At 41.0% G+C, this 16,198-nt stretch overlaps 2 protein-coding genes across 2 annotated transcripts in view; one reads left to right on the top strand and one right to left on the bottom strand.

The window, feature by feature from the left end:
- Window positions 1-155: 155 nt before the first annotated feature.
- ccdc80l2 (coiled-coil domain containing 80 like 2) lies at window positions 156-6,137 on the bottom strand. Its single transcript, XM_085793699.1, has 12 exons — window positions 5,837-6,137; window positions 5,667-5,755; window positions 5,338-5,511; window positions 5,023-5,174; window positions 4,336-4,665; window positions 3,911-4,151; window positions 3,590-3,743; window positions 2,681-2,817; window positions 2,242-2,390; window positions 1,965-2,068; window positions 1,616-1,696; window positions 156-1,341 (listed from the first exon to the last, which is right to left on the bottom strand). The coding sequence occupies exons 1-12, from the start codon at window positions 6,120-6,122 to the stop codon at window positions 1,010-1,012; spliced, it is 2,229 nt and encodes a 742-aa protein (XP_085649825.1). The 5' UTR covers window positions 6,123-6,137; the 3' UTR covers window positions 156-1,009.
- Window positions 6,138-9,669: 3,532 nt separating this feature from the next.
- nnt (nicotinamide nucleotide transhydrogenase) overlaps window positions 9,670-16,198 on the top strand; it is a 33,087-nt gene continuing 26,558 nt past the window's right edge. The window contains exons 1-2 of the mRNA XM_085793698.1: window positions 9,670-9,734; window positions 11,914-12,129. Coding sequence (XP_085649824.1) covers window positions 11,976-12,129 — 154 coding nt within the window. The 5' untranslated portion in view covers window positions 9,670-9,734; window positions 11,914-11,975. The remainder of the gene's footprint in view (window positions 9,735-11,913; window positions 12,130-16,198) is intronic.

Here is a 16,198-nt window from a genome sequence, read left to right as displayed (position 1 = left end):
CACAACTGACAAATCATACAAATGTATTTTAAATAGGTTTACATTTGATGCGTGATTTCAAATCTGCACTGGTTTGGTAGAAAAAGAAACAAGAAAGAGTAAATATGGAGATAAAGTTCATAGTTTATTTTTGTCTAGTTCATTTTACAGACTTCCTTCTCTGTTACTGTAAGATGCTGCTGACCTCACAAAAACCAGTGACCACATTTATGCACGTGTGCATTTATGCCGTGTTAATTTCGATGCCTAAAAGTTTCTTTCGAACTGTATCTGCATATCAAGTTCTCTAATCTGACATTTGGAGTAAAGTGACTGTGGAACTTCTGGTACCATTTTTGCATACATTCAAGATATGTATTTGAACAACTGAAAAACTTTGGAGTTTAAATTTTGCTGTTAAAAGAAATGTTGTAAAAGAGTGCCCCTTGGCCATGCAGAGTCCCTCATCAGTAAGTCATTGTTTTACTGACCCTGAGGTGTCAGCAGACTGCAGCTCTTTAAAAACAGATGTTTAACCCAAAGTCAAACAACAAACATTTGTTTAATTTAACTAGTTTCGATTCCAGCATCACAATGTCTCAACAGAGGAACTTTCCATTTGTGTTTCTGTACTACACAGTGTGTGCGTTTGAAATAGATTGGTCAGATGTGTTGCCAGAAAGCACCCTCTGCCTGGCCCTGTGTGGACATTCCTCCTTTTCCCCTGTTACTGCAATCAGCTAAATAACAGAACACCAGCTTTTCTCAAGAGCAGTTGTGCACATATGCTTTCATCAAGACTTCCTTGAATGAAACCATTCAACAATGTTATGCTCCACTTTTCAGATTTATTATCTATTGAAAGAGAAGATCCAGCTTATTTTGGCATCCAACAGATTTATCATCATCATTTATTAAAAACGGATTAGTCCTCAAGATGAATCTTTCAGGTCATTGTCATTTTACTGAAAGATAAAGGGAGTTCCCCCTCTCTCCGCTCCCTCACCCTCCTGCTCTTCCTTTTTCTTGATCATTGTTCTGACCCATGATAGAAGTACGTCTCCGTCCTGTCCTCATCATAGCCGGGATAGTGTCCTGCCTGGCTGCCTCCCCTTCCTCTGTCCTCAGGGCAGTGGATCCCCAGTCTCTTCTGCAGCTTTTCCTCCTGGAGGCGAAGCTCCATGGAGTCCACCAAGTCGTAGATGCTATCCAGGGACCACATGGGTGATGGAAACCATGCCTTGACATCGCCATCCTTCCCCACGATCAACATGCTGAAGTAGTCCTTACTGATCTTCAGCTGTTCTCTCAGATTGTTGACCATGTCACGGGATAACGGCTCAACTTCACTTTGACTGTGACCTGGAAGACGGATAATGAAGTGAAAACTAAGCAGTGTACTTCACAGATGGATAAAACAAAACAAAAAACGACTATTGGGAGTTAAACTGTTTCACTCTTCAAAGGAATCTCTTCACATTTCACACAAACATCATTACGACTCAAGGATGAACTGGCTAGATTTTTAGTCAAAGGCAATGTTCAATGTTATGGTGATTTATAAAAACACAATTATGGCCTTGGGAACATAATTTTTCAGCGATGCCTTAATGGAATTTCTTCAACTTTCACTCACCGTTTAATGGAAATAACTCAACAGTTCCTGATGCCTTGTCTCCAATTCCAGTCAGCTTTAACATAGCAAAGTGGCGAATTCCTGCGGGAAAGAACATCATTTAGCTTGTAGATTCAAATTAAGTTTGTAGATGTTTGTTTTTTTTAGCTTATCTTACTGTACATCAGCTAACTCTTTGACCGTTTCATATTTGTATATTCATAATGAAATCTAATTTTGTCTTTGTTTGCCTTTTGCTGTTCTGAGGGTTAGAGGGAAAACCTGACTAACTCTGTCAATGCTTTTGCATATTTTTCCAAAACCGACAGAACAGACAGAGACTGTGTTGTTTGTGTGTTGTGTTACTGACCCAGGTGGCACCCCTGTCCGTTGAGAGCAGAGAGCTGCTGTTGGAATGAGTAGTCGTCCTCAGACGGAGCAGAGATGAGCAGCAGTCTCCTCTTAGACATGAACCTTAATGTGCATAAAAATGGTCATTCAAGTTTGAATGCTGTGGTGTGGGCCAGTCAAGCATAAATCTTTACTTAAAGAGTACTACTTGGAGTTCATATCAGTAAAAAAAGGCTCCAGACATTGTTGCCTCTAGGATATAGGATAATAATGAGCACTGAATTACAGTACTTTACCTGAGTAGGGAATTCTCAGCCTCAGGCTGCTTGTCGTTGGAGCAGACAGGAGGACTCTTTCTTTCTTTTTCTTTTTCTGAGCGCCTTGAGGGAAGGTTGTCAATGTACTCGAACAGAGCAGAGGTTGACGGTGGAGCTTCAAAGACTCTCTGGGAAAAGAGGAAAGGTTGTTAGATAATTTAGAGAATGATATATGAGACATAAGGGGAGGAAAAAACACACTGATCTCCTCCTAAAAATGTTTTAATGAACAGCTAAAAAGGGAATGCAATCTGAATGGTTTTAATGGTCTTGACATTGGATGTGACAGTCGTGCATCTTAAAACTAGACAGACTCCAGGTGTGAGCTTGTGTAAAAGTGGTGCTGAAAAGGAGCATAAATTCTCAGCTGCATTAAAAAGGACAGAAAAGACGAAAACAAAGGTAAAAGGGTTCTTACATTGGGTTTGATGTCGTAGTCCGTGACGGTCATGGAGAAAAGGTCAGGGGACGAGAGGCCGAGCTCTGCTCTCAACAGGGAGACCAGGCCTGAATCCACCACCTGCTCTGATTGGTCACTGAGTGGAGTCACTGAATCTAAAATACACATACATATTCATATATAAATGAATGTATACACATGGATATAATTGAGGGAGTAGACAATAACAGGAACACATGATGAGATCCAATACCAGTGTCAATGTCAGTCAGTCACTCCATCACTTTGGTTCAGACTGGAATATCTCACAAATGACCAGATGGATAATGACCAACTTTTACACATCATGGTTCCAGGATAATTATTATGAACAACGTACATTCCCATGGAGCACAGTTGTGATTTGTGTTTTATTGCAAATCAAAGGCAAAGGTTAGTGTGCTCACATGCTAAATTGATATATCTTACCCTTTAGATCAGAGCTGCTCTCTGGTTTTAGTGTTTAAGTGTGACCTTGTTGAGCCTCTAGCATGGCTGCAGACTCTTGTTTTCCATTAAATCCATTAAACATCTGCAGTTCAGCTGCTGACTGAAGTCTTGGAAGTCAAAATATAAACCTAGCACGACAACAAATGTTGGCAACCCAGCGAGCAGAAAGTCGCAGATTCTTTTTTCGTCTAAATGAATTGAAGTAAAGAGGATGAAGCGTGGAACACACCAGTATGAGTTAAAACAAATACAAGATAATGGTACCATTGAAGCCGTATTTGCCTTAGTAAAAGGTACAGTCTGTTTCCTTGATAATATCTGAATGACATTTTCTGATTACTTGAATCACCCCTAGAGAGAACCCAACCGAATGCCTTGGATGCAAATGTTCAAACACACAACATCACTTACACATACAAATGTACAAATGCTTCCTACCGAGCTGCTGGTGCTGCAGCGTGAGCGTGGCGTCACTGCCTTCCACAATGGTTGCCACGGTGATCTTCCTGATAGCGAGGTCACAGTGATGCTTCTCGTTCTCTTCTTTCTGCTGGATGTAAAGTGAGGCATCTCTGCTGGGCGTCGAGATCAGCTAGCACCAGGACGACACACACACAAACAGGCACTTCGCTCAGACTAGGGCGAGGATACGGATGGATAACAGATAAGTGTTGCATGCATCTGTAATATGGATGCCACTGTGCATTAAAATATGGGAAGAAAGGCAGACAATATGATGCAAAAAGAGAAATGTCTCACCATCAACCTTCTTGTTCCCCTTAAACTGTCCAAAAACTCCCTCAAGGCTGCTTTATCCTTGTCACTGGCCTCTCTGTTGGACTTTTTCCCTCTTCCTTTTCCTTTCTTTCCCTTTTTCCCTTTGCCCTTTTTCTTAGAGCTCTGTTTCTCCCGTGTGTCATCCTTTACATTCTTCTTTCTGGTATCCTCACTGTTTTTCTCTCCGTGTCCTTTTTTCCCTTCTTTCACAGAGGAGTCAGGCCTGCAGTGCAAAACAAAAGGTTTACTTTGATGTTCATCCAGCACTGTCTGTTTGGTGTGGAAGCATGACATACAGTACCATATGGGGATACAGAAGCTAAGCACATTTTCAGAGAAATCAATCAAAGCATTCAAGCTCAACTTTGTGTTTGAAAATTGGAGAAGAAAAAATGAAAACACAGCACCTGTCTTTCTTCACTTCTTCGTTGCTCCTTGACACAGATGGAGAGCTGTGCACTTGTGTCTCTTTTTCCTGTCTGTTAGAAGTGGCCTGACCACCACTGCTTGAGTCCTGTCCCCTCGTGGACCCCACAGCGGGAACCTTACGGATGACAAACCGCGACCGTCCACTCAGGATGTCCTGGACCTTATTTTTCAGGGCAGCTTTTTTGTCCAGAGGTTTTTTTTGTAATGCCACCACAGAGGTAATGTTCGCTCGCCTCTGAGGGCTCAGCACTATCGTCTTCTTCATCTTTTTCCTTTTCACCACAACCTTCTTTTTAGCTGTTTTACATCTAAATTAAAAAGAAAACAATAACCTGATTCAAAGTGTTCCAAAGAAATTGATTCATATTGTAGTGAATTAAATCACTCGGATAACACACATTGACATCTTTTACACAGTGGTTGACAGTTTTTTTTGCACATGATGAAGTAATTAGTAATATTATAGACAGACTTAACAAGCACAAACAAGAATTACAATCATATGCATCAGTGCTCCTAGAAATGGAAGAGAGATTATCCAGAGGACACCTCGCAACCCACTCAAGACAAGCGCTGAGCTGAATCATTAGGGAGTGAAACATCAGATGTAAAGCACTCTTTAGTTCTCTACTAGTACAGTGAAGAACATTGTGATATAATGAAACCTCAAGTTGGATCCTTTTCTGGTCATCTTCTCCAACTTCCTCATGGGGAACTGATCTATGAGCTCCAAAATGGCCTCAACACGGACGGGATATGGGAACCGCTCACTGACCCGTAGATTCTTCTTCACGACCAGCATGGTGAACCCTTGCTCCTGAAACAATTGTTAAAACCAAAAGAAGAGAAAGAGAAAACCAAAAGTCAACCACAGTAGAGGACCCATTTTCACGAACCTTTGTTTTCTTAAAACTGTCTCAAAGACAGTGGATTCTTTGTTTCTTTTAAGAGAATCAAACTGTTAGCGGCTCACTGGTTACCTGGTTGGTAAGCTCCAAGTAATGCAGCAGCTTGGTGACAGTGTCTGGATCTAGACTCTCTACTGTTGCATCTCCTTGGAAAGTTGTCTTCTGGATGCGACCTTCCATCATAGCGTTCTGAATGATGGTGATGATAAAGGTGTCTCTCTCTGCCAGACGGCAATGCAGCCCTTCCTAAGAGATAAGTCATGTTAATATAGTACGATATACTAAACTGTTTTGAGTAAAATTTCAATGTGTAATTTAATTTTCAGATATCAAATTAAACATCCAAAAAGACTCCCCTAAATCAACACGGTATCTATAGAGTAAATGAACAAGTGTCGTACCTGCTCTGTGTCTTCTAGCTGTTTCTCCATCATACGCAGATAATGGTCATTGTGTGATGGGGCTGTTATCACCCACAGCCGCTTTTTACCTACAGAGAAGAGTGATGTAGGTACGGTAAGTAGGCAGGCAGACAAATACAAACATCATCTTATCAGTTCATTTCTCTTGCCTGCAAATTCAGACAGGAAATCCAGCTCCGGAGCCAGGCTTGATGATGGCCCCCCAGCTTCTCTGTTCTCCTCTCCATGTTCTCTATCTTCATCCAAACCCAGTCCCCGCTCAAGTCCTGGAGGGAGGTCTGAATAGTCTCCCCAGTCCCTTACATTAGGATCCAACTGTTCCTTGGGCTTGCTTCGCCCCGCTCCAGGCCAGGCAGCAAGAAAACTCAGGCAGCTGAGGCTCCACAAAGCAAGAAACAACCGCAGATGCGAGTGTGAGTCAAAGAAATGACACATCCTGACTTATACTGGCAGATTGGTCTGTGTGTAGATCAGCTGGAACTGGTTAGGCCCTCACAAATCCTCTACACATTTGTGTAGTGTGGTGTCATATAGGCAGCGATGTTGCAATTGAAACAGGTGAGATTGACCCACAGGTTGTTTAAAAGATAAAAAGATGAAAAACTTCCATATTTTGAATCCAAAAATTCAGATCCCCACCAAAGGTTGATGCATTCTGTTAAAAAAACAACAGGTGGACCAAATAAGGAATGAGTCCCAGAGATAACAGAGATGGTAACTGCTCTCACCAGCAGCGAGAGACTGACTGGGGAGATCTCACTGTGCTTGCACACAGAAAACACACTCCTGGTTCACATTATACCCCGGGCTTGTTAACAGGAAACTCCTGGAATTTTCTGACTTCAAAGCATTTTCTTGCTCAAATTTCTCTCTCTCTCTCTCTCTCTCTCTCTCTCTCTCCCTCTCTCACACACACACACACATGCGCACATGCACACAAACACATGTATTCTCTCTGTGTGGTGCTGTTTTGTTTCACAGCTGCCTATTTCGCTGTCCATTATCTGCAGAAAAACAATCCCCCACATTTATACTGCCATTCAGTGCCATATGGACAAACACATTGAAAATCAACCTCATTGTTGCGTAACATAAGCGGGGTAAAAGGGGCGGTGTGAGGGCATCTGCCATGTTCTGTTTTTGATCAAAAGGCTGAATGCCTACCTCACCTGATTCAGGGGGTGTAGCTGACCCACACCTCTGACCTCACCAGTTCCTGGGGGAGTGAAGAGACAGCATCGCTGCAGATATGAGTAAAAGATTCCAGATTCCAATATCTGTTCCTGTCCTTTAGGGGTTGGCAAAGTCTATGACCCGTGTGTTGCTGCAGACATGGACAAACTGGAGGCTTAAAGGCAGAGCAGCACTTTGGCAGCACTAAAGTCATTTGTCCAAGATGAGCTGAGGCTTTTAAATGAAAGGAAATGGCAGCAACCATAAATAAACCTGACAGGTTAACAGACAGTGCAGTCTGAAAAAGTTCACGCCAGTTCAGTTCAGTTCAAACGGTGTGAAACAGTCAAATGCGCCCATAGGTGAGCAGCAAATTGTTGACTTTCTGCCAGGAAAATGTGCTTATCACTCCCTCAGCCATCTACAGTACTACATCAACAAATAACACAAAGAAAATGACACATGTCATGTATTTACACTGCAATTTGAATTCCCTTGAACTGACTAGAAAACAGAGCAGCACACTGAAGTACACAATGAGAGGAGAACACGAGGAGTTAAGAGCAGCATTCATTGAGAATCAGATTACAAAGTGCGCGATAATAAAATTCATATGAGAATGGGATTTGATTCACGATCTTCCAGTTTACTCCCTTTTGATGCAAATGCAGTGTCTGTCACCACAAGTCCAACTTTTTATGGGCTTTGATGGAGAAAAAAGCTTTTTAATTTTCCAGTTATAAAATGCTCGACAGGAAATTGGATCAAATGAAAAGTTTTTTGTGTGCAATATAATAGACAGTGAGTGCATGTTGAGAAAAGGCGTCTTGTCGTAAAAACATCAGGTGTCAGACGATTAGGTTTTAGTCTGTTGGCGCATTTAATATTATTTTCCATTTTATTATTTTTTAACAGATGTGTTAATGTTTTCCATTGTCATTTGCAGTCAGTTACTTTCAAAACAGCAATATGGGGAAAACACACACAAAAGAGGAAGAAGACCGTTTTCAGACTGAAAGATGAATATATGCAACTAGAGATGACATTGTAAACACAGACTACTAGACAAGATACAGGTTGTAGGAACAGACTTTATTTGTAATGGGTAGTAAAGGCAGAAACATCCCTACACCTGCTTACTGACCTCCAAATTACACCTGTTAAATTTATAGTTTTGTTGTCAGAATAAAAAGAAACTGGGGAAAATGAAAATCAAAGAAGTGCAAGCAAAACCAATTCAATTAGAGGGACTATATCTTTAGGGTGCAACGCTTCAATGAGAACCAGGCGTAGAAACAACGCATTCCACTCTGAGCCTGATAAAAAGAACCAGATGATCACTGTGACCCTGTGAGAGAGTATATCTTCTCTATACAATATATACAATACTGTAAATGGAAGCACATGCTGGGGCAGGGAGAATAGATATGCTGAATATCAGATAAACAAAGACAGACGAAGCAGTTATTGCCGGTGTTTCCTTGTACAAATGTCAAAACAGGTTGTGTCTCAATTTTTGTTTTTCATTGGCAGTTAAAAGGAAACCCAGCCATACGTACATGTCCTAATTAGCACAGAAACACAGATGTAATGTGTCCCTCATAAGCACTACATTTTATAGGATATAATTACTGGAGAAACAGGGACACATGTTGTAATTGTTCTTGGGGACCACAGGCTTCGCTCCAGTTACTTCAAATCAAACTTCACTGCTTCTCTGACTGAGATTGAAGACGCCAAAGAGGGACCATGGCATGTTCCTCAGAGAGAAAGTAGGGCAGATAACGGACCCCAGCAGTAATCTAACAGAAAGTCCTCTAATTCATAGCTCTCCACTATAACACAGAGGGATCCGATTGGCCATTAACTACACAAACTGTCTGGGGAAGTAAAATGATTCTCTAACATTAGTCCTAAGCTTTTAAGGACTAATGTTAGAGAAGGACCATCAGTATGACCTAATCGGCTGCAATCTGTCATATAGCAGGAGGTTGATATGATATGGACACAATCCTCCATAGTAGTGTTACTGTACTGTCATCACTTCTTCTTGTAAATAAATAGTTTAACTTGTGCAGGTATGACGCATAGACAGGGAAATTTACATCAAGAATATTTGCACTAGAAAACAAAAACAATATTTAACTTGTGTTTACAATCATCAATAATGTACCAGCACTTATTCAGGTGTGAAGTTGTGTGAATTTAGACTGGGGTCAACACGGACATTCAAATTTTCTAATATTGTAATTCAATTTTTTGTCTTTAGCCTACTTAATATTTCATGCCATGTGTTTTTGTGGGTTAAAAAAAATAGTAAAAGGGCGACACTCAGTGGAGGTGTATAAAGCTGCATCTTCCGTCTGTCTTTAGTTTTAGGACGCCATTTCTGATGTTTGCAGTAAAATATAGGCTGTTGGCCTATGTTTATAAAATGGTACAATAGGCCGATAACTCTGTCGTCAATATCTTTTTTGCAAAGTGCATTGATGTGTTTGTTGTTTATGAAATCTACTCATGCATTAACTCATTTTTCATATAAGTTTGTGTAAAAAAAAAAAGAAGTGACAAATCAGTTTAGTGTAGCCTATAAAATATGACCATTAATGTTGTTGTTAGATTACAAAATGTAAAGGCAGAAAAGTGACTTTCATCGAGCAAAACATATATAAACAGGCATCTTGAATGGCTTTTCTCTTGCCCCGTTGGCCAGGCACCGCCAGCACATCAGAAGTCATCGGATATCCTCTGATGCGTCTCATCATATGATCCAGTCATATTGAACACCGGCCGCTCGCTCCCTGCAGACATCTTCCGGGTCGACAGAAAGTTGCTCGCCTACAGTGCTGCACAGAGCCAGGACTGTCTGCAAAGGTCAGTCGACTTTTTACCAGCCGCTCAACCTTTCCACTCTCGCTTTTCACCACGCAGTTTCGTTTCGGTTTGCATCCTTGTGCATGTGTCAGTGGGCTGTTTTGACTCATTTTGAGCGTCGCTTTCATGCGCAACACAGATGTGCGTTAGCCGCCAGCTAGCGCGCTAGTTGGTTAGCTCATTGTAGCTTCCCACCCTCCTCCTCCTCCGCCTCCTCCACCAACAACACCACCACCCGCCGCCCCGCTACATTTTACGGGCAGTGGAGACAAAAAGAGAGAACAGGAGCTGGGCTGGATAATAACCATGTTGATATCTATATATGGATAAACTGCACCGAGCACTGGCTCAACAACAACAACAACAACAGCACCACACTTAATCCACCAGTTTCTGCGCCCCTCCGCTCCTGTTTTCACAATGAAAGCTACTCATTTAAACCGAGCAGCACTTGTTTTTATCCGCAGCCAGAGGTTTATGAGACGCACCGGGGCGAGTCGGTCCTCCTGACACGGGCTTAATCTGGCACTTTCCATGACAAAGCAACACAACGTTTTGCAAAATGGTCGTGTTCATTCATTTTGGCTTGATGAGCTAACGTTAGCACAAAATAGAGAAAGAAAAAAGTCATTCATAATATGGTGACGTGGTAGCTTGAGTGCTTTTTAAACGACAGGTTTGACACGATAAAACAACAAACACAGGCTGTGATGTGACTGTTAATCATGTCTGCTCTACAAACAGCCGGTCTTTGTGACAGTAGGTTCTCAACAGCCCTGTTAAAAGTGTTGAAACTGAAAGTCCATTTCATAGCGTAATTGATCAACAGTTTCCATTTCAGGGTGCAGATTTGCTGTTTTTCTTTGTTTACTGTGACAATAAAGAGGATAAGGATTTGAAGACTTTTACTGGCACAATTTTGAAGGACATTTCTCCACAACATAGCCTAGCTCTGATTTTAAATCCAGACAGCTGATCAAGTAATGCAAAATATAATCAACATAAAGGATATTGGAAATCCATGCGTTCAGACCTCTGGGCTATGATTGTATGACTTTTATTGAAAGGAAAGATTTAGCCCCTATTGGTTAGAGCTGCAGTGATTAGTTGACCAACAGAGAAAGAACCTGAAAGAAATATTAAGTTATTGTTCTACTCTCTCTCTCTTTTTTTTTTTTTTGCAAAAATGTCAATAAGAATTTAATGCTGGCTTTGTCACACTTGAATGCAAAGTGAATATATATTTGAGTTTCACATTAAACAAGACATTTGAAGACTGACCTAGCCTAACTTGGCCTATGTGGAGGATACAGCAGCCATTTTCTATTCATCAAAGATTAAGGTGCATTCATTAATATAGAAAATGATTTGATGAATTGATTGTTTAATATTCAAAATACCCCAAAATGTAAATGTTAAGAATAGCTCCAAACACCAAAACATTAATTTAGCATTTAGTTAAAAAAGGAGGAACGTGCAAAATTTCCCATACGGAAGCTGTTATCAGCAAATAACAGACATTCTTACTTCATAAATGATTTGAGTAAATGTGTTTATTACTCCCAGCTTTTATTTGCTTTGGACTCTTGAACAGGGGGATGAGGGCACACAGGATGACAGAGTGGCAGAGTTTATTGCCAGTTGATTCTAGTTCAAACCCTACTACACCAGCCAAGCTGTCCCAGTCTATCCCAGTTCCATTATCTCCCTTTAAAGTAAACATGCAGTCGGTCATGGTGTTTTACCGCCACAGATTCACTCAGTGGGCAGTTGTCCACAATTTTGTGAATATACACATTTGACCCATTTTGTCCCTCTAAAAATATCTTTATTGAATATAGGTCAGACACGTTTGATATGTTTGTGTGATGGTAAAAACCTTGGACAGATTCATAATGTGGACCCAGTGGTCAGAATATGTTTAGGTACAAATGCATTAAGGAGTGTTTTCTTAGTGAAAGTGACCTATTGCTTGAACAAAGGTCGTGTACGCATGTGCACTTGAAACTGTGGGTGGGACATATTTCTGTGTTTACAAATCAAAGTGTGCAGAAAAAGTAGTGAGATACTCTTATTTTCACTTTCGAACATTCATCCTGTCACTCTTCCTCTCCCATAATCCCCCTCCCCCACTCTGTTTATGCCCTTATCTCTCACCTGTCTCACATCTCTTCCCTAGGAGGGGTGCTGCCTGTCCTGTCGAGCTCCTCCTGGTGTGTGAGTGTCGGGTGTGTGTGCACCATGGCGAGCCTCCTACGCGTAGTGGCGGCCAACTGCTCGGCCCCTGTGTTCAGCGGGGTTTCCTCCGTGAAGCTGCAGAGCGCCCACACAATAAAATCAACATGCCTCCGCTTCTTCAGGACCAATCAAGCTCTTGGACGATGTGCCAGTCCAGGTAAGACACTATACATGTGCTTTTAATTCTACAGCCAATGCAGAATCAGTGGAAAAGTGAGATTTGCCTAAACCTTCACCACAAATCATTTCAAGGTTGTGGCAGTGAAAGGAGCTCCACTGAGGTCACGGGTTTTACTGTGTCACAAGAACCATAAAAACATGTCTTGTATGCACAACATGCATAGAAAGCATAGAGGTTCTGACGGTGACACAAAGTGTCCCAGTGTCACCACAACCATAAAATCTTCTCCAGTTGTCTCTGAGCAAAAAAGACTGATATACTGATAGTGTGTTAGTGCTTTTGACATGTGATTTACTGACAGAATACCTGTGCTGGTACATAATGAAAGCTAAAATAATTAGATTAGCTGTTTAATTGTACAGGAACTGCATGTCAGTTTAACAACTCATAAGCTGTATCTCAATTTTCATACACTCAGAATGCATAGATAGATTTTAATCATTGTTAGCCAGAACATTTCTAACCTAGATGGAAATGTTTCCTTGCAGTACAAAGTCCTGTAGTAAAAATCTGCATAATTATGAAGTAAATATAGTAGAGTGTATAGTACACATTTAGGCTCATCAGTATTTTTTATAGTAGAAGTGCTAACCATCATAATTGGATGGTTAAATTCATGGCTATAAGGTTGATTTTCCTCCTCTTTGACACACTTGAAACCCAAGTCAAAGACATGTTTCCCTACTGATATCTGCATGAAGGCAAAGCCACCTGTAGCTTCTGTGTGTTTTCCCATGCACATGTGAATCAGGTGCAGGTGTCACCCACTCATTATATAAACATAGACAGAGGTGATGTTTTCAGTAAAATTGCACAACTCACAGTTAATTCAATTGTATGCTATTCATACTGTTGTCCGTTGTTGGCCCTAGCAACTGGTGAAACACATCTACCATTGTCATGTAATTATACAGTAGACCAATTGTGCATTCATTTTCTTTGCATGCTCATTATACATTGTAAATGTTGTGAAGAGGTTAATTTAGTGTTTAGGCAAAATAGAGATGAAAAAATCTATGAAAGGAAATCCTGCAGCTTTTTTATTTTATTTTTAACTCTGAACAGTGTTTTCTAAAGGTCAATGTTGCTACCTTTATTTGCTCTGTGCTCCAAGGTCACATTCAGGATAATGCTGCCCTGAGGCATTATTCTCCATTTTTCCATGACCTCACTCTATACCCACTAACCAGACAGAAGGCGCGTGTGTGTGTGTGTACTGTTAAAGCCGGTGCCAGCTGGTTGCAGGTGCCTTATGTCTGTGCACCCTGCGCTCATGATTGTTGCCAATGTCCCTCTATCGATGTGTAGTTGAGAGCTGAGTGTTAAAGGGGTGCTGGTGACCTGGTGCACAGTGACTAGAAGCTGACATTCCTGCAGTTCAGTCAGCTCCAGAAACAGCTGGCAGGGACTATTCTGGACACACAAGTATCAGCTTACAGCTTTCCCCTCAGACATTTAGAGGAGGGGAAAACTCCACATGCACTTATTCTTTGACCTCTGGAGAGCCTATAGATGTACAGTATAGACGGAGGCAGCACGTTGGTGTGAACCGAGTGACCCTGTGCCTTATGAACAGACTGTTGCCATGGTTAAAATTGCTCAGATGATTATTGTGGGACAAGTTTTCTGGAATTAAAGCACCAATTATGCTTCTTGGTTAGCAGGTGCTGCCTAGATACACATTCAAACTGAAAACAGGGCCCAGGGGTTTGCTTGCTTTAGCTGCTGGTGAGACAGATAAATACAATCTATATCAGAAAGGCAAGTTTGAGTCAAACAACCAGGAGTTGAAAGGCTTATCAGACTCCAAAACATGGTTTGACACTCTAAGGAAAGGTAATACAAATCCTCAAACGTTGTTACACAATCGCTGTGTTAAAACTGAGAACAATAGCTTCTGCTGAAATTGCATATGGGGGAGAGGGGGGGTTCCAGTTTTTCACAATGTCATGAACTGAAGTGCTACATGTATTTCCTTCCTTATAAGAGTAAAATGATGCATTAAGCCACTGTTGAAATAGTGAAATGGTCTGTCACTTGCAAACACAACTGAGGCCTACACACACACACACACACACACACACACACACACACACACACACACACCACACACACACACACACACACACACACACACACACACACACACACACAGACACACACGCCAAAAGTTACAAGGATCCCCTCCTGTAACACATCCTGGGACCATCCAGAGTCCCTTAGCTTAACTGAGAGCATCTCTTTAGTCTTTAGGTCACGTTAAATCAAATTTTCATGAGCACCTCAGGGACTGGATTTGTCTCTTGTTGGTGTCCCTTTCTGGCAGCGACTTTTCTTTAATCAAGATGGTAGAATTTAAGGGTTATTATTATGTCACCTCTTATGTAAGATCACTTAAGGTCATACTGTATATGTAGACTCCTAACAAGGTAATGCTCACTGGCTTTCTCATCCTACAGTATAGTGTTGGATGGAGATATCACCTTATGTCCTGGTTCTGAACATTTAAACATTGTTGTTCAGTAATATGATAGCCATGGGACAGATTACCAATCCTTCAGTCTCTAATCTCTTAGTCTTAAAATCACTGCTACCTGACTGCAAAGCTGTGCTGGCAGAAACAACAGTTTACCAACAGTGGGACAAGGTGATTCTTGGTTTGTAAGATTTTCTTTAGAAATCTAATGGAAACATGCAAACAGTTATTTTAGTTTTCCTGTGCTGTGGATTTTTTTTTTTTAATAAAAGTTGTCAGAGGACAGGTCACCACTGCACCACTGCAGGGTGAGAGGAAAGGCAGCCTGTCAGAGTCTCTGGTGTTTATATATAGACGAGGAGACAGTGGGAAAAGGCTGCAGTGGAATTTTCCGTAGGAGCCAACACAACATGTGACCTGCCCGCTGCTCGCACACCAGAATAAGAACACCAGAATTATTTTCAGCAACTTTATTCAGTTTCTGTCTTACTTTTCTCTCGGGTTGGTAACTCATTAGTCTCCTGTGTTTTTTTCTTTTGTCATTCCCATTTTGAACTCCTCTCTTGTTCGTCCACATGTTGGAGCAGCTGTGATTTGACTAGCAAAAATCTTGGACAACAGAGCAAAGCTGTCTGGATCCACAGTGAAAACATTTGTCTGTGTCTTAATTTCACATTTTAGAATATAAATGGTCCGTGTGACACTAACAAAAGAGAAGTCTGGCAGTGATTTACAGTCTTTCCTTTCTGACCACGATGTCGTCTTATACTGTATCTGATCCTGCAGTGGCCTTGGATGAACAGTCGGCCGACTCTGTCTGTTATGTGTTCACACATTGAGCTGATTAACATTAAATTTTGTACCTAAATATTCATAGTTCACAGCATAAATGTATGACCAAGCACTAATGACTAACACTCATTTCCATCACCCTCTGATTAGCAATTAAAAGCTGGTGAGAGGGCAGCATGTCTGTAGACTGTATATGTAGTATTCAGGGTCACAGTGTCCTGTAACAACATTACTGTATTTATGGTCAACTCAGTGTGAACTCAACTCATGGTCATATACACAGGTGGCTGCAGTGGTATCAGTGGTATGAAAAGCATGAAAGAGTATTATTTTTATTTATATATATGTGTATATATAATATATATTGTATACAGTATATATATTTCTTTTTTTAACTGTCACACTTTTTAAATCCTGAGCTTCAGCCTGTGCAAGAGAGAAAGTCTGACATACATACTGTATATCTGCAATGATCAATTCAGCCAACAAAATAGCTGTATCTTGTGTATATCTTTCTGTTGTGTTGACACACACTGTGCACACTTCTTACATCCACATATCTGTGTTTTTTTTAACTATGCTGAGAAACCTTGTGCAATACTTGTGAAAAGCCTTTGGAACAACCATAATCTGCTTTGGTCTCTATAGCCTGTTGGTTGTGAAAACAAATTTCCTCATAATAGGTCTCAACGAGGCCAGAAATAACAGTTCATTAGCGTTGGCACGAGTGACCCTGTCATCATTAAGCAATGATACGTGAATAAATGAGTTCATATA

The sequence above is a fragment of the Trachurus japonicus genome, chromosome 12, assembly GCF_045865225.1.
Source record: "Trachurus japonicus isolate A0001 chromosome 12, Traja_1.0".
Lineage (NCBI taxonomy): Eukaryota > Metazoa > Chordata > Actinopteri > Carangiformes > Carangidae > Trachurus > Trachurus japonicus.
The sequence above is the reverse complement of the archived record's forward strand: the minus strand, read 5'-3'. Positions and strand labels throughout refer to the sequence as shown.

Excerpts from the sequence above, each read along its gene's own strand:
- ccdc80l2 (XM_085793699.1), bottom strand. The coding sequence starts at position 6,122 with ATGTGTCATTTCTTTGACTCACACTCGCATCTGCGGTTGTTTCTTGCT. Across the intron at positions 5,756-5,836 it reads TTTCCTGTCTGAATTTGCAG|GTAAAAAGCGGCTGTGGGTG; the intron begins GCAAGAGAAATG and ends TCTTCTCTGTAG. Across the intron at positions 2,391-2,680 it reads ACTACGACATCAAACCCAAT|AGAGTCTTTGAAGCTCCACC; the intron begins GTAAGAACCCTT and ends CTCTTTTCCCAG.